The 26502-nt window shown below is 43.5% G+C and overlaps 1 protein-coding gene across 9 annotated transcripts in view; it reads right to left on the bottom strand.

Moving 5' to 3' along the window:
• The window catches only part of LOC134573370 (zinc finger protein 618-like), a 110057-nt gene that overhangs the window by 22041 nt on the left and 61514 nt on the right, over positions 1-26502 (bottom strand). For 5 of the 9 annotated variants that reach the window (XM_063433081.1, XM_063433085.1, XM_063433082.1 and 2 more), the window contains 8 exons: positions 17838-17876; positions 13490-13579; positions 8849-8926; positions 7698-7787; positions 7452-7532; positions 6748-6813; positions 5304-5348; positions 4352-4435 (listed from right to left, as the gene is read on the bottom strand). In XM_063433081.1, the coding sequence (XP_063289151.1) occupies positions 4352-4435; positions 5304-5348; positions 6748-6813; positions 7452-7532; positions 7698-7787; positions 8849-8926; positions 13490-13579; positions 17838-17876 (573 nt within the window). The remainder of the gene's footprint in view (positions 1-4351; positions 4436-5303; positions 5349-6747; positions 6814-7451; positions 7533-7697; positions 7788-8848; positions 8927-13489; positions 13580-17837; positions 17877-26502) is intronic. The other 4 variants (XM_063433086.1, XM_063433087.1, XM_063433089.1 and 1 more) reach the window with 3 other exon arrangements.

Here is a 26502-nt window from a genome sequence, read left to right as displayed (position 1 = left end):
TGACTGGTTACTGTGTCAGATAGTGGGTCTGACTGCGCTGAGTACAGTGATAATGGCTGACTGGTTACTGTGTCATATAGTGGGTCTGACTGCACTGAGTACAGTGATAATGGCTGACTGGTTACTGTGTCAGATAGTGGTTCTGACTGTGCTGAGTACAGTGATAATGGCTGACTGGTTACTGTGTGTCAGATAGTGGGTCTGACTGTGCTGAGTACAGTGATAATGGCTGACTGGTTACTGTGTGTCAGATAGTGGGTCTGACTGCACTGAGTACAGTGATAATGGCTGACTGGTTACTGTGTCAGATAGTGGGTCTGACTGCGCTGAGTACAGTGATAATGGCTGACTGGTTACGGTGTCAGATAGTGGGTCTGACTGCGCTGAGTACAGTGATAATGGCTGACTGGTTACTGTGTCAGATAGTGGGTCTGACTGCACTGAGTACAGTGATAATGGCTGACTGGTTACTGTGTCATATAGTGGGTCTGACTGCACTGAGTACAGTGATAATGGCTGACTGGTTACTGTGTCAGATAGTGGTTCTGACTGTGCTGAGTACAGTGATAATGGCTGACTGGTTACTGTGTGTCAGATAGTGGGTCTGACTGTGCTGAGTACAGTGATAATGGCTGACTGGTTACTGTGTCAGATAGTGGGTCTGACTGCGCTGAGTACAGTGATAATGGCTGACTGGTTACTGTGTCAGATAGTGGGTCTGACTGCGCTGAGTACAGTGATAATGGCTGACTGGTTACGGTGTCAGATAGTGGGTCTGACTGCGCTGAGTACAGTGATAATGGCTGACTGGTTACTGTGTCAGATAGTGGGTCTGACTGCGCTGAGTACAGTGATAATGGCTGACTGGTTACGGTGTCAGATAGTGATAATGGCTGACTGGTTACTGTGTCAGATATTGGGTCTGACTGCACTGAGTACAGTGATAATGGCTGACTGGTTACTGTGTCAGATAGTGGGTCTGACTGTGCTGAGTACAGTGATAATGGCTGACTGGTTACTGTGTCAGATAGTGGGTCTTACTGCGCTGAGTACAGTGATAATAGCTGACTGGTTACTGTGTCAGATAGTGGGTCTGACTGCACTGAGTACAGTGATAATGGCTGACTGGTTACTGTGTCAGATAGTGGGTCTGACTGCGCTGAGTACAGTGATAATGGCTGACTGGTTACGGTGTCAGATAGTGATAATGGCTGACTGGTTACTGTGTCAGATATTGGGTCTGACTGCACTGAGTACAGTGATAATGGCTGACTGGTTACTGTGTCAGATAGTGGGTCTGACTGCGCTGAGTACAGTGATAATGGCTGACTGGTTACTGTGTCAGATAGTGGGTCTGACTGCGCTGAGTACAGTGATAATGGCTGACTGGTTACTGTGTGTCAGATAGTGGGTCTGACTGTGCTGAGTACAGTGATAATGGCTGACTGGTTACTGTGTCAGATAGTGGGTCTGACTGCGCTGAGTACAGTGATAATGGCTGACTGGTTACTGTGTCAGATAGTGGGTCTGACTGCGCTGAGTACAGTGATAATGGCTGACTGGTTACTGTGTGTCAGATAGTGGGTCTGACTGCGCTGAGTACAGTGATAATGGCTGACTGGTTACTGTGTCAGATAGTGGGTCTGACTGCACTGAGTACAGTGATAATGGCTGACTGGTTACTGTGTGTCAGATAGTGGGTCTGACTGTGCTGAGTACAGTGATAATGGCTGACTGGTTACTGTGTCAGATAGTGGGTCTGACTGTGCTGAGTACAGTGATAATGGCTGACTGGTTACTGTGTCAGATAGTGGGTCTGACTGCGCTGAGTACAGTGATAATGGCTGACTGGTTACTGTGTCAGATAGTGGGTCTGACTGTGCTGAGTACAGTGATAATGGCTGACTGGTTACTGTGTCAGATAGTGGGTCTTACTGCGCTGAGTACAGTGATAATAGCTGACTGGTTACTGTGTCAGATAGTGGGTCTGACTGCACTGAGTACAGTGATAATGGCTGACTGGTTACTGTGTCAGATAGTGGGTCTGACTGCGCTGAGTACAGTGATAATGGCTGACTGGTTACGGTGTCAGATAGTGATAATGGCTGACTGGTTACTGTGTCAGATATTGGGTCTGACTGCACTGAGTACAGTGATAATGGCTGACTGGTTACTGTGTCAGATAGTGGGTCTGACTGCGCTGAGTACAGTGATAATGGCTGACTGGTTACTGTGTCAGATAGTGGGTCTGACTGCGCTGAGTACAGTGATAATGGCTGACTGGTTACTGTGTGTCAGATAGTGGGTCTGACTGTGCTGAGTACAGTGATAATGGCTGACTGGTTACTGTGTCAGATAGTGGGTCTGACTGCGCTGAGTACAGTGATAATGGCTGACTGGTTACTGTGTCAGATAGTGGGTCTGACTGCGCTGAGTACAGTGATAATGGCTGACTGGTTACTGTGTGTCAGATAGTGGGTCTGACTGCGCTGAGTACAGTGATAATGGCTGACTGGTTACTGTGTCAGATAGTGGGTCTGACTGCACTGAGTACAGTGATAATGGCTGACTGGTTACTGTGTGTCAGATAGTGGGTCTGACTGTGCTGAGTACAGTGATAATGGCTGACTGGTTACTGTGTCAGATAGTGGGTCTGACTGTGCTGAGTACAGTGATAATGGCTGACTGGTTACTGTGTCAGATAGTGGGTCTGACTGCGCTGAGTACAGTGATAATGGCTGACTGGTTACTGTGTCAGATAGTGGGTCTGACTGCGCTGAGTACAGTGATAATGGCTGACTGGTTACTGTGTCAGATAGTGGGTCTTACTGCGCTGAGTACAGTGATAATGGCTGACTGGTTACTGTGTGTCAGATAGTGGGTCTGACTGCGCTGAGTACAGTGATAATGGCTGACTGGTTACTGTGTCAGATAGTGGGTCTGACTGCACTGAGTACAGTGATAATGGCTGACTGGTTACTGTGTCAGATAGTGGGTCTGACTGCACTGAGTACAGTGATAATGGCTGACTGGTTACTGTGTCAGATAGTGGGTCTTACTGCGCTGAGTACAGTGATAATGGCTGACTGGTTACTGTGTCAGATAGTGGGTCTGACTGCGCTGAGTACAGTGATAATGGCTGACTGGTTACTGTGTCAGATAGTGGGTCTTACTGCGCTGAGTACAGTGATAATGGCTGACTGGTTACTGTGTCAGATAGTGGGTCTGACTGTGCTGAGTACAGTAATAATGGCTGACTGGTTACTGTGTCAGATAGTGGGTCTGACTGTGCTGAGTACAGTGATAATGGCTGACTGGTTACTGTGTCAGATAGTGGGTCTGACTGCGCTGAGTACAGTGATAATGGCTGACTGGTTACTGTGTCAGATAGTGGGTCTTACTGCGCTGAGTACAGTGATAATGGCTGACTGGTTACTGTGTCAGATAGTGGGTCTGACTGCACTGAGTACAGTGATAATGGCTGACTGGTTACTGTGTCAGATAGTGGGTCTGACTGCACTGAGTACAGTGATAATGGCTGACTGGTTACTGTGTGTCAGATAGTGGGTCTGACTGCGCTGAGTACAGTGATAATGGCTGACTGGTTACTGTGTCAGATAGTGGGTCTTACTGCGCTGAGTACAGTGATAATGGCTGACTGGTTACTGTGTCAGATAGTGGGTCTGACTGTGCTGAGTACAGTAATAATGGCTGACTGGTTACTGTGTCAGATAGTGGGTCTGACTGTGCTGAGTACAGTGATAATGGCTGACTGGTTACTGTGTCAGATAGTGGGTCTGACTGCGCTGAGTACAGTGATAATGGCTGACTGGTTACTGTGTCAGATAGTGGGTCTGACTGCACTGAGTACAGTGATAATGGCTGACTGGTTACTGTGTCAGATAGTGGGTCTGACTGCGCTGAGTACAGTGATAATGGCTGACTGGTTACTGTGTCAGATAGTGGGTCTGACTGCACTGAGTACAGTGATAATGGCTGACTGGTTACTGTGTGTCAGATAGTGGGTCTTACTGCGCTGAGTACAGTGATAATGGCTGACTGGTTACTGTGTCAGATAGTGGGTCTGACTGCACTGAGTACAGTGATAATGGCTGACTGGTTACTGTGTGTCAGATAGTGGGTCTGACTGCGCTGAGTACAGTGATAATGGCTGACTGGTTACCCACTGCGACTGCTGGATGATGTAGGTTTATCAGTAGTGTGGCTGAGTGTTAATTTCCTCTCTGGATATACAGGTAAATGACCTCTGGCTAAGGGTAACAGGCGTGCGTTACAGACTCGGTGGGGCCAGAGTGACAATGTGGATGAGCCCACTGTCTTGATGACGCACCTTCTGATTTAGCACCTTTCTCTTCTTTCACTGGCTTGTTACTCGGTTCCTCTTTTCTTTTTATTTTTTTCTTCCATCCCTTGCCTCGGAAGATTCAAGAGAAACACAATGAATATTGTTACTAAATGCTACAAGGTTGAAATATCCCAAATCTATCCCCACAAACCCCTACTGAAAGGGGCTCAGCCTCATCACATATCTATAGACCCACCCACATAACCTGTACAGCTTCTAAGGAGATTGCTGGCCACAGAATGTCCTCAGTATGGTCTATCGTCTCAAAACATAAACCCTAGCTATCCAGAAGAGAGGGTGAGGATTTAATAAAGACACTTATATGAGAATAAAACCACACACATATGCCATCAAGCACTGACCACCATGAAAGGGAACTGATACTTATACAAAGACTGTGAATAATGAGCCAAACCATGTATAAGGAATACTTTACTTTAAGTAAAAGCTGCCCTGTCTCAGGTAATGTCTGATAAGCCACGAGAGAGACAAGATAACCTTTACTAAGGCGTGACAATGTTAATCCATTTGAGTTGGCGTGCAAACCACAAGAAACACAGAATACAGAAGAAGTTCCATTAAATCTCAGATAAAGCTCGATCAATAATGTCTTAAAATGAATGAACAATTCTACTACTTAGTAAAGTAAAGGGTAAAACCGCACAAGCTATATAACATTACGTCCAGTCACATGTAAGAAACCCAGATAGCGATACACTGTGATCGGTATGACCTATCTCAGTTTCAGTCTATTTATACAAAGCAGAAAGCACTGTATGACGCCCTCTACGCCAGCTTCCAAACTGAATGAGATTCTGATTCTCCATAGAAAACATGGACTCACTGTCCCTCTACAGAAGGGGGGAGGGGGGGAAACAGAGAGGTATAATCCCAATAATCTTACAACAAACACATGGACAGGAACACAGGAACTTACTTTGTAATAATGGAAATGAACTGGGAATAATTTGATTGGCCGGTTCTAAAGTAATCAAAAGGACAAAATTATAATTTTTACCATTTATATTCTGTATTCCTATACAAATAATGTTCTTCACTTGTGGTATTACTCCTCTGTGTGTGGCTGTGTCTTTCATGGCATTCCTGCCCTGTGTGTGGCTGTGTCTCTTTAGGTATTCCTGCTCTGTGTGTGGCTGTATCTCTCGTGGTATTCCTGCTCTGTGTATAGCTGTATCTCTCGTGGTATTCCTGCTCTGTATGTGGCTTTGTCTTTCGTGGTATTCCTGCTCTGTGTGTGGCTGTATCTCTCGTGGTATTCCTGCTCTGTGTATAGCTGTATCTTGCGTTGTATTTCTGCTCTGTGTGTGGCTGTATCTCTCGTGGATTTTCTGTTCTGTACCCCTGCTCTGTGTATAGCTGTATCTCTCGTGGTATTCCTGCTCTGTATGTGGCTTTGTCTCTCGAGGTATTCCTGCTCTGTGTATAGCTGTATCTTGCGTGGTATTCCTGCTCTGTGTGTGGCTGTATCTCTCGTGGATTTTCTGCTATGTATCCCTGCTCTGTGTATAGCTGTATCTCTTGTGGATTTTCTGCTAGGTATGTGGCAGTCTCTCTCGTGGTATTCCTGCTCTGTGTTTGGCTGTATCTCTCATGGGTTTCTGCTATGTATGTGCCCTGTCTCTCGTGGTATTCCTGTATCTCTAGTGGATTTTCTGATGTGTATGTGGCTGTGTCTCTTTTGGATTTTCTGCTCTGTATGTGGCTGTGTCTCTCGTGGTATCCCTGCTCTGTGTATAGCTGTATCTCTCGTGGATTTTCTGCTATGTATCCCTGCTCTGTGTATAACTATATCTCTCGTGGATTTTCTGCTATGTATGTGGCAGTCTCTCTCGTGGTATTCCTGCTCTGTGTTTGGCTGTATCTCTCATGGGTTTCTGCTATGTATGTGCCCTGTCTCTTGTGTTATCCCTGTATCTCTATCGGATTTTCTGATGTGTATGTGGCTGTGTCTCTCGTGGTGTTCCTGCTCTGTATGTGGCTTTGTCTCCCGTGGTATTCCTGCTCTGTGTGTGGCTGTATCTCTTGTGGATTTTCTGCTATGTATCCCTGCTCTGTGTATAGCTGTCCTGCTCTGTATGTGGCTTTGTCTCCCGTGGTATTCCTGCTCTGTGTATAGCTGTATCTTGCGTGGTATTCCTGCTCTGTGTGTGGCTGTATCTCTTGTGGATTTTCTGCTATGTATCCCTGCTCTGTGTATAGCTGTATCTCTCGTGGATTTTCTGCTATGTATCTGCCCTGTCTCTTGTGTTATCCCTGTATCTCTAGTGGATTTACTGATGTGTATGTGGCTGTGTCTCTCGTGGTATTCCTGCTCTGTAAGTAAGCTTTGTGTGGCTGTACATAGTTAACACTGAACTCACCTTTCTGCCAGGCTGTAATATTCCCGGCTACCACCATGTCTGACATTCCGTGCGTTCTGCTGGAACCTGATGGGAAGGCCACATTAATGTGTTAGATCCCTCAGGTAATTTACTACACTCCGAATCTGGCAATTCATTGTTATAACGTGAAAAGGGCTCAGAAAGCAGTACATACTACATGTGGTATGTGAGATCCCACCAAATATTGTTCCACGTGCGTTACATGCATAAAATGATGCCACTATTCTGGTTCAGAGATCCTTAGACGCCTCTGATCATAGTGTAACAATAATAGAACACAGGAAATGTTCCATCGAATTGACTGATTCAGGGTATAAAACATTATCAACAAACTTATGTTGCAGTACTGATCAGTTGCACTTGAGTTAACATGCACATTAAAAAAAAATCTCTCTATATCTATTAAACAATGGTGAGGCAAACAGTCCCATGGGGTTAGAGGTTTGTCTGTGCAATATTTGGCACTCTTTGGTGGTTTTACCATGTTATCCAATTAGCAGAAAGGATTATCGAGGCCCCTGCTCCATACATCCTATGCAGATGTTCAACTCCGCAATAATGTGAAAAAATAGCCGAACATTCATTGTAAAATAGAGCTGTTACATACTCTCGGCCATGGCAATGAAACCTCCCAGTAACAGTGTGACCAGCAGTCCCGTGCGATCACTCCATCACACACTCACCGCTTGAATGCTGAGAGTTGCTGTTTGTTTCTTCATAGTTGTTTGGTACTTTGTGTTCTATGTCGTGGCTGAAAGTGCCCTCTAGTGGGGAGAAAATAGAATGACTAAATGCAATAAGAGATCATGGCTGACACCCAATGGGTTTATAATGCAGCATGAAATATAACCAATCTTATTAAGGTGCCTTGAGTTGAGATGAAAAATTAATGCATCCTGAAATTGCAATGGACTAAAACCCATACTCACTGAGAGGCGCGTGGAGAGCCACGTGTTCCTGATACGGAGTGTAGTATTTGTATTGCTTTCCGCAGAATTCACACGTGTAATTACCGGTTTCTGCAGGAATTGAATAAAGAGAGAGAGGCAGGAATCAGTGTCGCTTTAAACCGTGCTAAAACGTGCCTGAGCGACTAAGAAAACCGCAGACAGGAATGGTTAATTAACATAATGCATGGGAGCCATTATACTAATTACAAGAAAATGGAACACTTTTATCGGGGCCAGAAAACCCATCAAATGAGTTCTAGGAGTAACTGGGCACCGTGTCGTTACCTTAATATCTACAGTACGCATTTACACCTATCTGGAAGCATAATTCACTTTATTAATATTAGAAATGGGCAAATTCTACAGACATGCTTAAAATCTTCACGCAGCTACCAGCTCAGCATTCAATCTGTGGTATTCCAGGTAAACTTTCACAAAATATCAAGAAATATCCTAAAAATTAAGAATTGTGTAACGGAACGAAGGAAGTGGACCAAACATTTGGGATTTAATTCAATTGTCAGGAACCTCACATTTGTTCATTTTATTCTCCACCTACAGCTGCTGACAAAATCTATAAAACAAAACATTACAAATACTTGATAAAAACTACTATATCGTCTTCCAACACAGGAACAAACATAGCGCTATACCCAATCCACAGAGCTACAACTAGAGCAGAGGCTCCACAGGCTTTGATTACTCTACGATATTTGATATCCTGTAGTCACTTGTAGTCTTATAGCATTAAAAAAAAAATAAAGTGAATTTGTCAGGTCCATTCTACGTCTGTACCAACATACAGGATAGGGTTGTGTTCTCACCCCCGTGTGCATTATGTCCCCTCTTCATCTGCTCCAACACTGGTCTTCACTAGGCAGCACTTCGATTTGTGTCACTTTATTGATTTAAAACGGACTACATTTACATAAACTTACATTTTTAGGTATTGCTAAACAGCAGACTAAATGCATTGGCAGGCTGTTATATGCTGAACATTATACACAACCAAATAAAAAAATCCAGGGGAGTAAGGGTTCAAAACATTAACATGAGGAGCGTCTACGACCATGAGAAGTGCCCACAGGAAGCACACAGCCCAACACACTACAAGCCACATGCGATCATACTTGGACCAAGTTTCAGAAACGGTTCAGGGTCCTCTTCTTTTGCGTCCCCTGAAGTTACCATCATATGGATATAGGTGTCTAAAAAAAGGAACGATAAAAAAAGAATAAAAAAAAAAGATAAAAATAAAAGATATAAATGTATGTTCTCAACCTCATCAAAATAAATATGGGGGAAATAAAAGGAACAAAAAGTGAAACATTCATAAACAAACAACCAATTTACTAGAATAGTTTAGGGCGTTTTAATTCAGACCACGATTCATTCATGTAATAAATCCTAGCCTAAATAATCTGCATGTACCAGCACAGTCCCAAATTACCAGCACAGCCACGTGGACGGAAATAAAACGTATATCCTTTAATGTAAATATTACCAGTGTTTTATTATTTATTACACAGCTTGCACTGTGTCCATGGCACAGTAAATACTCTGCAGGAGGAAACGGGGCTATTTAATGAATGGACAGGACTCTGCACTAACTGCACTAACTAGATCAATGGGTTATTAATAATTCACAGAGAGTGCCATCGCATCCAATTTATAGGCTTACTCCAAACAAAAACAATGTTTGGTTAAAGATTGTCCAAGCCACCCGCCCCCCCACAACTAACTAAAATCCCAAACTTACCTCCATTCCAGGATCAGTAAAAAAGGCCAAGATCTCCCTGAAGCCCGCTCCCCCTCAGCTGACGTCACTCTCCCTCATGGGAGGGGAAGCAAGTTCAGCAAGGGCAGGTGTGGCACAGAATTTACATTATCCAGCTTGGAAACTCTGCACATACAGATTCCAGGCACCATGACCATTTTAAACCAATGAGGTGGTCATGGTGTTAGGAGTAAATCTGGGAAGGCCACAATGACATACTTTACAGGGCAGCAAGTATAGCACTTACTGTAATACGATGACATCTGCACTAAGTGGGATTATTAAGCCACAATAATATCATGTTACAAACATTTACCCCAAACCACCTGGTTGACTCAATAAAATATTAATCTTAGATTTATGGTTTAATTATTTGCAAATTACAAATGTAATGTATGAGAACTGCTAAAAGCAACCGTCCCCAGCTACAGGATAGTCTAATAAATTGGACCACTGAAGTAGTCGTGGTAATAGGAGTTCCCTGGTGTCCTCACAGTTTTATTTGTCAAATTATTTTAGAACAATTTGACAACTTGCCTCTATCTCACCAGGCTTCCATGGCTCCAGCCCCTCCACTGAGCTAAGCAGAGCCACACTTAATGGCTCAGCTCTCTGCATAGGATGTACTTATGGTGAATAGAGCTATCCGGCTTCTTCTGCACCTAGGGACCCAGGTAACGCTCAGGGGGGTAGTGGCTATGAGCAGAGCTATATCCCAGATACACAGAGTTAGTAGATATATCCCAGATATACAGGGTTAGTAAAGAGCTGTATTCCAGATATACAGGGTAAGTAAATAGCTATATCCCAGATATACAGTGTTAGTAAAGAGCTGTATTCCAGATATACAGGGTTAGTAAATAGCTGTGTCCCAGATATACAGGGTTAGTACAGAGCTATATCCCAGATATACAGGGTTAGTAAATAGCTGTATCTCAGATATACCAGCTATATCCCAGATATACAGGGTTAGTAAATAGCTATATCCCAGATATACAGGGTTAATAAAGAGCCGTATCCCAGATATACAGGGTTAGTAAATAGCTGTATCCCAGATATACAGGGTTAGTAAAGAGCCGTACCACAGATATACAGGGTTTGTAAATAGCTATAACCAATATATACAGGGTTAGTAAATAGCTGTATCCCAGATATACAGGGTTAATAAAGAGCCGTATCCCAGATATACAGGGTTAGTAAATAGCTATATCCCAGATATACAGGGTTAGTAAATAGCTGTGTCCCAGATATACAGGGTTAGTACAGAGCTATATCCCAGATATACAGGGTTAGTAAATAGCTGTATCTCAGATATACCAGCTATATCCCAGATATACAGGGTTAGTAAATAGCTATATCCCAGATATACAGGATTAGTAAATAGCTATATCCCAGATATACAGGGTTAGTAAAGAGCTGTATCCCAGATATACAGGGTTAGTAAACAGCTATATCCCAGATATACAGGGTTAGTGAATAGCTATATCCCAGATATACAGGGTTAGTAAAGAGCCGAGCTATATCCCAGATACACAGGGTTAGTAAATAGCTGTATCCCAGATATACAGGGTTAGTAAATAGCTGTATCACAGATATACAGGGTTAGTAAAGAGCTATATCCCAGATATACAGGGTAAGTAAATAGCTATATACCAGATATACAGGGCTAGTAAAAAACTATATCCCAGATATACAGGGTTAGTAAAGAGCTGTATCCCAGATTTACATGGTTAGTAAAGAGCCGAGCTATATCCCAGATATACAGGGTTAGTAAATAGCTATATCCCAGATATACAGGGTTAGTAAATAGCTATATCCCAGATATACAGGGTTAGTAAAGAGCTATATCCCAGATATACAGGGTTAGTAAATAGCTGTATCCCAGATATACAGGGTTAGTAAATAGCTGTATCCCAGATATACAGGGTTAGTAAAGAGCTGTATCCCAGATATACAGAGTTAGTAAATAGCTGTATCCCAGATATACAGGGTTAGTAAATAGCTGTATCCCAGATATACAGGGTTAGTAAAGAGCTGTATCCCAGATATACAGGGTTAGTAAATAGCTGTATCCCAGATACACAGGGTTAGTAAAGAGCTATATCCCAGATATACAGGGTTAGTAAAGAGCTGTATCCCAGATATACAGGGTTAGTAAATAGCTGTATCCCAGATATACAGGGTTAGTAAAGAGCTGTGTCCCAGATATACAGGGTTAGTAAATAGCTGTGTCCCAGATACACAGGGTTAGTAAAGAGCCGAGCTATATCCCAGATATACAGGGTTAGTAAAGAGCTATATCCCAGATATACAGGGTTAGTAAACAGCTATATACCAGATATACAGGGCTAGTAAAAAACTATATCCCAGATATACAGGGTTAGTAAAGAGCCGAGCTATATCCCAGATATACAGGGTTAGTAAATAGCTGTATCCCAGATATACAGGGTTAGTAAATAGCTGTATCCCAGATATACAGGGTTAGTAAAGAGCTATATCCCAGATATACAGGGTTAGTAAATGCTATATCCCAGATATACAGGGTTAGTAAATGCTATATCCCAGATATACAGGGTTAGTAAAGAGCTATATCCCAGATATACAGGGTTAGTAAATGCTATATCCCAGATATACAGGGTTAGTAAATGCTATATCCCAGATATACAGGGTTAGTAAATAGCTGTATCCCAGATATACAGGGTTAGTAAATAGCTATATCCCAGATATACAGGGTTAGTAAAGAGCTATATCCCAGATATACAGGGTTAGTAAAGAGCTGTATCCCAGATATACATGGTTAGTAAACAGCTATATACCAGATATACAGGGCTAGTAAAAAACTATATCCCAGATATACAGGGTTAGTAAAGAGCTGTATCCCAGATATACAGGGTTAGTAAAGAGCCGAGCTATATCCCAGATATACAGGGTTAGTAAATAGCTATATCCCAGATATACAGGGTTAGTAAAGAGCCGAGCTATATCCCAGATATACAGGGTTAGTAAATAGCCGTATCCCAGATATACAGGGTTAGTAAATAGCTGTATCCCAGATATACAGGGTTAGTAAATAGCTGTATCCCAGATATACAGGGTTAGTAAAGAGCTATATCCCAGATATACAGGGTTAGTAACTAGCTATATCCCAGATATACAGGGTTAGTAAAGAGCTATATCCCAGATATACAGGGTTAGTAAATAGCTGTATCCCAGATATACAGGGTTAGTAAATAGCTGTATCCCAGATATACAGGGTTATTAAAGAGCTATATCCCAGATATACAGGGTTAGTAAATAGCTATATCCCAGATATACAGGGTTAGTAAATAGCTATATCCCAGATATACAGGGTTAGTAAAGAGCCGAGCTATATCCTAGATATACAGGGTTAGTAAAGACATTTATAGAGATGTAAAGGTTTGTTAAAGAGACGAATAGACTGTATGATGCTGGCAAGTGTGCTGGTATCCAAAGACTGTGCTGGTAATTTATGTAGTACCCTGTCATATTTTACTGTAAGACCTGGTTGTGCTCAATGGTGCCCCCTGCTGGTGGCAGTGCAGTATTACTGAGTGAGGGCAGGTTCCCACGACTTCAGACACAGTACCGCATATTGTTGGCTATCTGGAGTTTTATAAGAAATTCGGGGCTGAAAAACACCACATTTCATATAAATCCCATACGGCTTCACACCTATTGAGTTTATTCACCAAACAAGAATTGGGGGGTATTTAAAAAGGGATTGCCAAATTTAGACCAAAACAGTCCAGCTGAAAGCAATACTTGAGAAGTGGAATTGTGGATTCAATGTGTAATTCCCTATTTACGAGTCCATGTGAGCATTGTGTGTTTGGATGACAATCAGGGAGTAGAGCTTCGTTTATTGGATAGAATTATACAGCACAATGAGCCAGTCTCCCTCAGAAATGATCCTGTTACAGAATGGGTCTAAGTACTAGATTCCTAGATTGTGAGAAATGAGAAGAATACTTACCATCCACTGCATGCAAGTCCCTGTGCTCCTGGAAGCAGCTGTAATATTTGTATTTTTTGCCACAGATGTCACACGTGTATCGAAAATTGTCTGTAAGAATGAAAATATGTATGCTAGCACGTTGAGATGAATGACTGGACTGCACAAAAAGACATTGAAAAGCAGAACGTTTGACAAAACAATGACCCAAAAGTCCCTCCGTAGAGCAGATGGAAGCCACGATCCATGCAATATGACTTACTGACAGCTACTCACAGCAAGGGAGACTGACTGTAACTGTCCACTTAGAGCTACTCACAGCAAGGGAGACCGACTGTAACTGTCCACTTAGAGCTACTCACAGCAAGAGAGACAGACTACTCACAGCAAGGGAGACTGACTGTAACTGTCCACTTAGAGCTACTCGCAGCAAGGGAGACCGACTGTAACTGTCCACTTAGAGCTACTCACAGCAAGAGAGACAGACTACTCACAGCAAGGGAGACCGACTGTAACTGTCCACTTAGAGCTACTCACAGCAAGGGAGACCGACTGTAACTGTCCATTTAGAGCTACTCACAGCAAGGGAGACAGACTACTCACAGCAAGGGAGACTGACTGTAACTGTCCACTTAGAGCTACTCACAGCAAGGGAGACCGACTGTAACTGTCCACTTAGAGCTACTCACAGCAAGGGAGACCGACTACTCACAGCAAGGGAGACCGACTGTAACTGTCCACTTAGAGCTACTCACAGCAAGGGAGACCGACTGTAACTGTCCATTTAGAGCTACTCACAGCAAGGGAGACAGACTACTCACAGCAAGGGAGACTGACTGTAACTGTCCACTTAGAGCTACTCACAGCAAGGGAGACCGACTGTAACTGTCCACTTAGAGCTACTCACAGCAAGGGAGACCGACTACTCACAGCAAGGGAGAACGACTGTAACTGTCCACTTAGAGCTACTCACAGAAAGGGAGACAGACTACTCACAGCAAGGGAGAACGACTGTAACTGTCCACTTAGAGCTACTCACAGCAAGGGAGACTAACTGTAACTGTCCACTTAGAGCTACTCACAGCAAGAGAGACTGACAGTAACTGTCTACTTAGAGCTACTCACAGCAAGGGAGACCGACTGTAACTGTCCACTTAGAGCTACTCACAGCATGGGAGACCGGCTGTAACTGTCCACTTAGAGCTACTCACAGCAAGGGAGACTGACTGTAACTTTCCACTTAGAGCTACTCACAGCAAGAGAGACTGACAGTAACTGTCTACTTAGAGCTACTCACAGCAAGAGAGACTGACTGTAACTGTCCACTTAGAGCTACTCACAGCAAGAGAGACTGACAGTAACTGTCTACTTAGAGCTACTCACATCATGGGAGACCGACTGTAACTGTCCACTTAGAGCTACTCACAGCAAGGGAGACTGACTGTAGCTGTCCACTTAGAGCTACTCACAGCAAGGGAGACTGACTGTAACTGTCCACTTAGAGCTACTCACAGCATGGGAGACCGGCTGTAACTGTCCACTTAGAGCTACTCATAGCAAGGGAGACCGGCTGTAACTGTCCACTTAGAGCTACTCATAGCAAGGGAGACTGACTGTAACTGTCTACTTAGCGTTACTTGTAAGATGAGAAGCATAATAATGAGCAGGCCTGGTAACAATCTTCCTTTAAGTATCACTATAATGGAGTCTGGTACTGCACATATGGAGGAGGTTGGAGGGAGCAAACAGTGTGATACTGGCCCATCTCACTGGCTGTCAGCAAAATCTACCCATACAGCAATTAATTCCACAAGGCAGCATAATGTATTATTAAATAGAAAAAGCTGTGATAGGGTCCCTGACAGTCTGATGTAATACAATGAGGGCAAGAACCATCTGATATTTCAAGATAACACGAGAAAAATGTCTTTTCCATACTAGGAATTCCTATTATGTCGCTAAAACCCACATGCACACACGTCAAATATTTGAAAGGGTGATATGATTAAAAAAACAGAAATAGAGATGATGATGGGACACGTTTTATATAAATATCTATACATGGCATTCAATACACCTTGCGCAGGCATTTTACAGGACTCTATAAAGAAACTCCTCACCGAAAGTCAGAATGATGTCATTTATTACTGAAAGGGACACCGTGCACCAATACTACTTTAATGCATTTGTGGGGTTTTGGCCTCATTAACATGCTGTATTTTTTGCATGCTCTGATCTCTATAAATTAATGTTTTGCAGAATGCTGCGCGTTTTTAGCCGTGCCCCCTCATGCCAGCAATGTATGTACTAACTGACAGCACCGAGTATGCATTACAAGGAGAGGCAAACCGCAAGGCAATCACTACTTGCTTGTAGTTTCTCTGCCTATCTGAAGTCAGGTTTGGAAAGCTGCTCACTCAGTGCTTATGGTGCCTCATTCTGCAGAACATCAGCGGAGACCTTTGGCGCAGTCCTAGTTCTACTTTCAATGGGCTAATCGTTAAGCATATGCCAAGATACAAGCTCTGTAACGTCCCATGAAGGAACCTCCAATCACTGTCTGGCCTGTTCCATATTTTTTGTTAGGAATTAATGGCCACTAGTGATCTCACAACCTCCTTTAGAAAGCGGCAGAGATGGAGGCAGAGTGCTGCTGGAAGGGTTTTTTGCACTTTTTGTAAATACAGAAAAACTGGAATAATGCAAAATAAAAGAACAAATAAATCTTTAAAACTGTTTTTTGGACCCCCGGGTATTGGCCTAGCATAATTAATGGGTGCTCAGCTCCATAATTTATAAATCACTTGCAAACAGTTTACTATTCAGATGTACAAGCTGGGCAGACCCGCTGCTGCTTCTCCTGAGCAGGGCGTAAAAGGACAAGAACAGAGAGTATAACAGAGCCGGTGGACAATATACAAAGCTTGTATGATACTTTACAACACCGGAGCGAGGCTGACCAATGTCTATAGGCTGTGTGCTGACCAATAGGAAGGGTAAATCTAGGACAATTCAGTCCGTGGCTTTAAGGATGGAAATAAAGGGGAGTTCATTCCTGCACCCATTGCTCACCTATGCTCAAGCAGGGATATACGAGGAGCCCCAGGCTTGGGTCTGATTAGCAAGTTACTGGAATCTGAGCAATTCTTTACTCAACTCCACTTTATAACATATCTAACAGTCCATTGTGAAGAGACACAACACCCCATCCATTCCGAACGGCCCTTCTGCACATCTTTACTCCATACAACAACTTCCTTCTACATTCACTACAAACAAATCACCAGCTACAGGACTGGCAGGTTCTCCACATCCTGAAACAAAATGTTTACTTACAGTACGTGCACTGGAGAGGCTCTGCCGTGACAAACACCATGCTGTTTACAATGTATACTTTACACAGTGTGGCGCCGGAATCTGTTTTAATGGCTGCTATCAGTCTGTCAGATTTTAATTGCATGTTATTAGGATTTGCCCATTTCTCAGTACTTTCCAAATGGTAACACAGTCTGTTCCACATATTGTACTTACCTCAACACACAGCGCCGGCTGCAAAGGCACACAACACAATCTGTATTGACTTTTCAAACAGGGTTAGTGTAGAACTGTACTTTGTATGAAATGAATACAATAAATTAATCTCCAATTCCAGGTTTTAGTTTAGAAATACGGGTGGGCCTAAAAGACACCCCCCTGGGGCTGCATAGTCTGTTTAAGGAGCCACATGAGGCACACTCAGAGCTGGGAGGACTTTTATTAAATGCTGAGGATGGCCCTTGAGCCCTGATAAGTCGTTTCATTTCTCTGTGCTCCACCAATTTATGCTTCAAACTGGCCCTCTGTTGCTGTGATAAATATTAAAGATGTCAGAGCACTTTCCTTTTAATATTTATGATTAAGGAATAAAAGGTGCCTAACTACATTGGACTTCCAGTGGGCACTCTGCATCAAGCAGCAATATGTCTTCTTCCACGCACGGTGGGATGCTAGAAGCCGATTAGCTCAGCATGGGAAATCCTTGGTTCTAAGTGGCTGCAGTCTGAACTTGTGAGTCTTTGTTATTTATTTAATCACTAACTGCCTCCGAAAGTTTGTAGTATGTGATGCAGGTCCAAGATGGCCGACTTCACTCAATCATTACAGAAAAACGCACCATGTATATTCTGAATTGGTTACCTGAACACCTACCCTACTCTAACACTACAGGGGACATTAGAATGTCATTAACCCTTTGCTGAAGTCCAGCTGTTAATAGGTTAAATGAGTGAAAGAAGGACGGTGCAGTAATACGCAGTCACATTGTGAGTATTTTCATGAACACACCTTTGCAACAAAGTCATTTAAATCTATTAGGTGATGCCATACTTACTTCCCTGTGATGCACCTTCACCTGAGCCAGTTTCATTGTCTGAAGAGAAAAAAAAGAATCGTGGAAAGGATTAGATTATCTTTTATCATGACATCTATAGGATTTATTAGGGGGGAAAAAAATCCCCTTTAGTTCATATGGTTTTCACTGGCGATAACTTTGCACATTGAAAATACGGACATTAAAAGAGAAATAAACTTGTCACATGTGCAACAAAATGTCCGACATTTGTACAGCTCAATAAATTAGGGCCAAATTAGCGCACAGTATAAAGTAACACGTGATAAAACACTGCAAACGAAGTACGCGAGAAGGGTAGCGGGGCCTGGTCTCCCCAATACTCTGGCCAGGGAGACGATGTGTTTTAAAATGAACTATTACTGGAATACCATCCACTTTAGTAATTACTGGGGGCTTATCCTTGAGCCCAGGCACAACTAGTGCTAATTTTGCCCCAAACATAATTTTTTTACCCCCTTAAGGACGGAGGTAATTGCCCAACTTCTGAACCAAAACCTAGAATTTGCACTTTGTGTTTGTTCCACTTTAAGAGCTTCTCCTAAGTGCACCCATACATATTAAATACTGTTGTTTAAAAGGGCAGATATGGTTTTAATATCCTATATGGTTTTAACACTACATGAAGTTTGAATAAAATATTAAACTTTTTTTTTTTCTAAATGGAAAAACACACATTTATCACAGTTTTGCTTATAATATATTTTACACATCAAGAGCAACTAGTGAAAATGAACTCACAATCGATTCAAGTATTAGTCATGGTGTCTCGGATCTATCATTTGTAATTGTTAATGCCAACCCTATCGCTGACCCAGTGCTTCCTTTAACTCTAACCTAACCTTAACCCTATGTTACCCCTAACCAAAAATACACAATAACAAAATATAGAAGTGAAAACAAAGTTTAACCCCTTAAGGACACATGACATGTGTGACATGTCATGATTCCCTTTTATTTCAGAAGTTTGGTCTTTAAGGGGTTAAAGTACCAGTGAGTGAGGATGGAGTAATATGTGTGCATCACTTTAAGGTGCAATCAAACACAAATAAGTTGAATTAGAAAGCTCTTATTGTGCCACTATTTCATTCACCAAAAATATGTGTAAAACAAAATCTGAAACTTAAGAACAAGGTGGGAGAAGAAATGACGTCTGGTCTATGGACCTTGAGTGTGAAAGACAAAAAAGAAGAAAGATTTGCCCGGACCAAAAAATAACGAAACAAATATAAAAATTAACTTTTAATGATAATAATTTAAAATCAGTGATAGGGGAGAAGGGAGTACATAGAAACATAGAATGTGACGGCAGATAAGAACCATTCGGCCCATCTAGTCTGCCCAGTTTTCTAAATACTTTCATTAGTCCCTGGCCTTATCTTATAGTTAGGATAGCCTTATACCTATCCCACGCATGCTTAAACTCCTTTACTGTGTTAACCTCTACCACTTCAGCTGGAAGGCTATTCCATGCATCCACTACCCTCTCAGTAAAGTAATACTTCCTGATATTATTTTTAAACCTTTGTCCCTCTAATTTAAGACTATGCCCTCTTGTTGTGGTAGTTTTTTATTCTTTTAAATATAGTCTCCTCCTTTACTGTGTTGATTCCCTTTATGTATTTAAATGTTTCTATCATATCCCCCCTGTCTCGTCTTTCCTCCAAGCTATACATGTTAAGATCCTTTAACCTTTCCTGGTAAGTTTTATCCTGCAATCCATGAACCAGTTTAGTAGCCCTTCTCTGAACTCTCTCTAAGGTATCAATATCCTTCTGAAGATAGGGTCTCCAGTACTGTGTACAATACTCCAAGTGAGGTCTCAACAGTGTTCTGTACAATGGCATGAGCACTTCCCTCTTTCTACTGCTAATGCCTCACACTCACTTGACTAACTCTGGAGGGATCAAACTTCCTGTGATCGTTGGATCCAGCTTTATAATCCAGAATAGTGGACCAGGACCGATATCTCTCTCAGTGTAACAGAGTCCGTTTCAGTAACTCAGTAGCCACCAGACGCCTCTCACAATGTGGGCTGACACCGGACTGCTGCAGGGGACACACATTGCAAGAGGCGTCTGATGAGTTACTGAAACGGTCAGCAGTTCGATTCTGGCAGATCCACTTAGCTAAGCTCTCTTACACTGCGAGAGACATCCGGCTGCTGCTCTGTTTCAGAATAGTTTACATCCTGCAGTCTGCTTTTTTTCATTTGAAAGTTTGTCATTATTGCAAGAAATATCGGTCCTGGTCCACTATTCTGGTTTATAAAGGTGGATCCAAAGATGGAAGTTTGATCCCTCCAGAGTTACTCAAGTGGGGGTGGCTCATATTCCACTCGAGGCTCTTTTACTTTCTATATGATTTCTGAGAGCTTATTAGCCATCTATGAGAATTTGGACTGCAGTACTTTGTATTATTGTTTGGTTTTGCACAGTCTACAACTAGTTATTTTACTTTGTGTATGTTTTAAAGGTCACAAATGCTCTGCACTACAATTTACAGAGATTTCCCAGCTTACACAGTGCAGAGTGATCTGTGAGAGCCTCCTAATGTGTGATTGTAGCACGAAATGGAGATTTCAGATCTTTATGAGAAGCACAGAATCCAATTCCTCAATACAGGAAGCAGAGAAGCACAGAATCCAATTCCTCAATACAGGAAGCAGAGAAGCACAGAATCCAATTCCTCAATACAGGAAGCAGAGAAGCACAGAATCCAATTCCTCAATACAGGAAGCAGAGAAGCAATGAATCCGATCCAACGCCGAGAGAAGCAATGAATCCGATCCAACGCCAAGAGAAGCAATGAATCCGATCCAACGCCAAGAGAAGCAATGAATCCGATCCAACGCCGAGAGAAGCAATGAATTCGATCCAACGCCGAGAGAAGCAATGAATCCGATCCAACGCCGAGAGAAGCAATGAATCCGATCCAACGCCAAGAGAAGCAATGAATCCGATCCAACGCCAAGAGAAGCAATGAATCCGATCCAACGCCAAGAGAAGCAATGAATCCGATCCAACGCCGAGAGAAGCAATGAATCCGATCCAACGCCAAGAGAAGCAATGAATCCGATCCAACGCCAAGAGAAGCAATGAATCCGATCCAACGCCAAGAGAAGCAATGAATCGAATCCAACGCCGAGAGAAGCAATGAATCCGATCCAACGCCGAGAGAAGCAATGAATCCGATCCAACGCCGAGAGAAGCAATGAATCCGATCCAACACCGAGAGAAGCAATGAATCCGATCCAACGCCAAGAGAAGCAATGAATCCGATCCAACGCCAAGAGAAGCAATGAATCCGATCCAACGCCGAGAGAAGCAATGAATCCGATCCAACGCCAAGAGAAGCAATGAATCCGATCCAACGCCAAGAGAAGCAATGAATCCGATCCAACGCCGAGAGAAGCAATGAATCCGATCCAACGCCGAGAGAAGCAATGAATCCAATGCAACGCCGAGAGAAGCAATGAATCCGATCCAACGCCAAGTGAAGCAATGAATCCGATCCAACGCCGAGAGAAGCAATGAATACGATCCAACGCCAAGTGAAGCAATGAATCCGATCCAACGCCGAGAGAAGCAATGAATCCAATGCAACGCCGAGAGAAGCAATGAATCCGATCCAATGGCAAGTGAAGCAATGAATCCGATCCAACGCCGAGAGAAGCAATGAATCCGATCCAACGCCAAGAGAAGCAATGAATCCGATCCAACGCCGAGAGAAGCAATGAATCCGATCCAACGCCGAGAGAAGCAATGAATCCAATGCAACGCCGAGAGAAGCAATGAATCCGATCCAACGCCAAGAGAAGCAATGAATCCGATCCAACGCCGAGAGAAGCAATGAATCCGATGCAACGCCGAGAGAAGCAATGAATCCGATCCAACGCCAAGAGAAGCAATGAATCCGATCCAACGCAGAGAGAAGCAATGAATCCGATCCAACGCCGAGAGAAGCAATGAATCCGATCCAACGCCGAGAGAAGCAATGAATCCGATCCAACGTTAAGAGAAGCAATGAATCCGATCCAATGCCAAGAGAAGCAATGAATCCGATCCAACGCCAAGAGAAGCAATGAATCCGATCCAACGCCAAGAGAAGCAATGAATCCGATCCAACGCCGAGAGAAGCAATGAATTCGATCCAACGCCGAGAGAAGCAATGCATCCGATCCAACGCCGAGAGAAGCAATGAATCCGATCCAACGCCAAGAGAAGCAATGAATCCGATCCAACGCCAAGAGAAGCAATGAATCCGATCCAACGCCAAGAGAAGCAATGAATCCGATCCAACGCCGAGAGAAGCAATGAATCCGATCCAACGCCAAGAGAAGCAATGAATCCGATCCAACGCCAAGAGAAGCAATGAATCCGATCCAACGCCAAGAGAAGCAATGAATCGAATCCAACGCCGAGAGAAGCAATGAATCCGATCCAACGCCGAGAGAAGCAATGAATCCGATCCAACGCCGAGAGAAGCAATGAATCCGATCCAACACCGAGAGAAGCAATGAATCCGATCCAACGCCAAGAGAAGCAATGAATCCGATCCAACGCCAAGAGAAGCAATGAATCCGATCCAACGCCGAGAGAAGCAATGAATCCGATCCAACGCCAAGAGAAGCAATGAATCCGATCCAACGCCAAGAGAAGCAATGAATCCGATCCAACGCCGAGAGAAGCAATGAATCCGATCCAACGCCAAGTGAAGCAATGAATCCAATGCAACGCCGAGAGAAGCAATGAATCCGATCCAACGCCAAGTGAAGCAATGAATCCGATCCAACGCCAAGAGAAGCAATGAATCCGATCCAACGCCAAGAGAAGCAATGAATCCGATCCAACGCCGAGAGAAGCAATGAATCCGATCCAACGCCAAGAGAAGCAATGAATCCGATCCAACGCCAAGAGAAGCAATGAATCCGATCCAACGCCGAGAGAAGCAATGAATCCGATCCAACGCCGAGAGAAGCAATGAATCCAATGCAACGCCGAGAGAAGCAATGAATCCGATCCAACGCCAAGTGAAGCAATGAATCCGATCCAACGCCGAGAGAAGCAATGAATACGATCCAACGCCAAGTGAAGCAATGAATCCGATCCAACGCCGAGAGAAGCAATGAATCCAATGCAACGCCGAGAGAAGCAATGAATCCGATCCAATGGCAAGTGAAGCAATGAATCCGATCCAACGCCGAGAGAAGCAATGAATCCGATCCAACGCCAAGAGAAGCAATGAATCCGATCCAACGCCGAGAGAAGCAATGAATCCGATCCAACGCCGAGAGAAGCAATGAATCCAATGCAACGCCGAGAGAAGCAATGAATCCGATCCAACGCCAAGAGAAGCAATGAATCCGATCCAACGCCGAGAGAAGCAATGAATCCGATGCAACGCCGAGAGAAGCAATGAATCCGATCCAACGCCAAGAGAAGCAATGAATCCGATCCAACGCAGAGAGAAGCAATGAATCCGATCCAACGCCGAGAGAAGCAATGAATCCGATCCAACGCCGAGAGAAGCAATGAATCCGATCCAACGTTAAGAGAAGCAATGAATCCGATCCAACGCCAAGAGAAGCAATGAATCCGATCCAACGCCAAGAGAAGCAATGAATCCGATCCAATGCCGAGAGAAGCAATGAATCCGATCCAAAGCCGAGAGAAGCAATGAATCCGATCCAACACCAAGAGAAGCAATGAATCCGATCCAATGCCGAGAGAAGCAATTAATCTGATCCAACGCCGAGAGAAGCAATGAATCCGATCCAACGCCAAGTGAAGCAATGAATCCGATCCAACGCCGAGAGAAGCAATGAATACGATCCAACGCCAAGTGAAGCAATGAATCCGATCCAACGCCGAGAGAAGCAATGAATCCAATGCAACGCCGAGAGAAGCAATGAATCCGATCCAATGGCAAGTGAAGCAATGAATCCGATCCAACGCCGAGAGAAGCAATGAATCCGATCCAACGCCAAGAGAAGCAATGAATCCGATCCAACGCCGAGAGAAGCAATGAATCCGATCCAACGCCGAGAGAAGCAATGAATCCAATGCAACGCCGAGAGAAGCAATGAATCCGATCCAACGCCAAGAGAAGCAATGAATCCGATCCAACGCCGAGAGAAGCAATGAATCCGATGCAACGCCGAGAGAAGCAATGAATCCGATCCAACGCCAAGAGAAGCAATGAATCCGATCCAACGCAGAGAGAAGCAATGAATCCGATCCAACGCCGAGAGAAGCAATGAATCCGATCCAACGCCGAGAGAAGCAATGAATCCGATCCAACGTTAAGAGAAGCAATGAATCCGATCCAATGCCAAGAGAAGCAATGAATCCGATCCAACGCCAAGAGAAGCAATGAATCCGATCCAACGCCAAGAGAAGCAATGAATCCGATCCAACGCCGAGAGAAGCAATGAATTCGATCCAACGCCGAGAGAAGCAATGCATCCGATCCAACGCCGAGAGAAGCAATGAATCCGATCCAACGCCAAGAGAAGCAATGAATCCGATCCAACGCCAAGAGAAGCAATGAATCCGATCCAACGCCAAGAGAAGCAATGAATCCGATCCAACGCCGAGAGAAGCAATGAATCCGATCCAACGCCAAGAGAAGCAATGAATCCGATCCAACGCCAAGAGAAGCAATGAATCCGATCCAACGCCAAGAGAAGCAATGAATCGAATCCAACGCCGAGAGAAGCAATGAATCCGATCCAACGCCGAGAGAAGCAATGAATCCGATCCAACGCCGAGAGAAGCAATGAATCCGATCCAACACCGAGAGAAGCAATGAATCCGATCCAACGCCAAGAGAAGCAATGAATCCGATCCAACGCCAAGAGAAGCAATGAATCCGATCCAACGCCGAGAGAAGCAATGAATCCGATCCAACGCCAAGAGAAGCAATGAATCCGATCCAACGCCAAGAGAAGCAATGAATCCGATCCAACGCCGAGAGAAGCAATGAATCCGATCCAACGCCGAGAGAAGCAATGAATCCAATGCAACGCCGAGAGAAGCAATGAATCCGATCCAACGCCAAGTGAAGCAATGAATCCGATCCAACGCCGAGAGAAGCAATGAATACGATCCAACGCCAAGTGAAGCAATGAATCCGATCCAACGCCGAGAGAAGCAATGAATCCAATGCAACGCCGAGAGAAGCAATGAATCCGATCCAATGGCAAGTGAAGCAATGAATCCGATCCAACGCCGAGAGAAGCAATGAATCCGATCCAACGCCAAGAGAAGCAATGAATCCGATCCAACGCCGAGAGAAGCAATGAATCCGATCCAACGCCGAGAGAAGCAATGAATCCAATGCAACGCCGAGAGAAGCAATGAATCCGATCCAACGCCAAGAGAAGCAATGAATCCGATCCAACGCCGAGAGAAGCAATGAATCCGATGCAACGCCGAGAGAAGCAACGAATCCGATCCAACGCCAAGAGAAGCAATGAATCCGATCCAACGCAGAGAGAAGCAATGAATCCGATCCAACGCCGAGAGAAGCAATGAATCCGATCCAACGCCGAGAGAAGCAATGAATCCGATCCAACGTTAAGAGAAGCAATGAATCCGATCCAACGCCAAGAGAAGCAATGAATCCGATCCAACGCCAAGAGAAGCAATGAATCCGATCCAATGCCGAGAGAAGCAATGAATCCGATCCAAAGCCGAGAGAAGCAATGAATCCGATCCAACACCAAGAGAAGCAATGAATCCGATCCAATGCCGAGAGAAGCAATTAATCTGATCCAACGCCGAGAGAAGCAATGAAAAATTAAATAAATTAAAATGAATTAAAAAAAATTGGAAATGCAGATTCATAAAAGAAAGAATTACTATAATTGTACTTTTTATTTTTATTTTATCTATATATTTTTTTTTTATCTTTATCTTTCTTCTTTAAGAAATGCCTAATGTAAAAAATAACAGTGTAAAGATATAAAAAAAAAGTGTTACTGAAGCCGAAAATAAGTTAGAAGAGATTGTAAAATGATGGTAATAGAATATCTCGTATTGTGAATGGTATCTCTTTCTTTCCGTATATTATTTATTTATTTTATTTTATTTATTTACTTCTTTTTTTTTCCTCTTTCTCTTCACTGATGCACAGTGTTGTGTTTTTTCTGTAATTTGAAAAAGTGAAATAAAGATTTAAACATGAGAGAAGCAATGAATCCGATCCAACGCTGAGGGAAGCAATGAATCCGATCCAACGCCGAGAGAAGCAATGAATCCGATCCAACGCCGAGAGAAGCAATGAATCCGATCCAACGCCGAGAGAAGCAATTAATCCGATCAACTGCTGAGAGAAGCAATGAATCATATCCAACGCTGAGGGAAGCAATGAATCCGATCAACTGCTGAGGGAAGCAATGAATCTGATCAACTGCTCAGAGAAGCAATGAATCCGATCCAACGCTGAGGGAAGCAATGAATCTGATCAACTGCTGAGAGAAGCAATGAATCCGATCCAACGCTGAGGGAAGCAATGAATCTGATCCAACGCTGAGGGAAGCAATGAATCCGATCCAACGCTGAGGGAAGCAATGAATCTGATCCAATGCTGAGGGAAGCAATGAATCCGATCCAACGCTGAGGGAAGCAATGAATCTGATCCA

This window comes from Pelobates fuscus, chromosome 9, assembly GCF_036172605.1.
Source record: "Pelobates fuscus isolate aPelFus1 chromosome 9, aPelFus1.pri, whole genome shotgun sequence".
Taxonomy (NCBI): Eukaryota; Metazoa; Chordata; class Amphibia; order Anura; family Pelobatidae; genus Pelobates; species Pelobates fuscus.
Note: the sequence above shows the minus strand (reverse complement) of the source record. Positions and strands in the feature narration are given on the sequence as shown.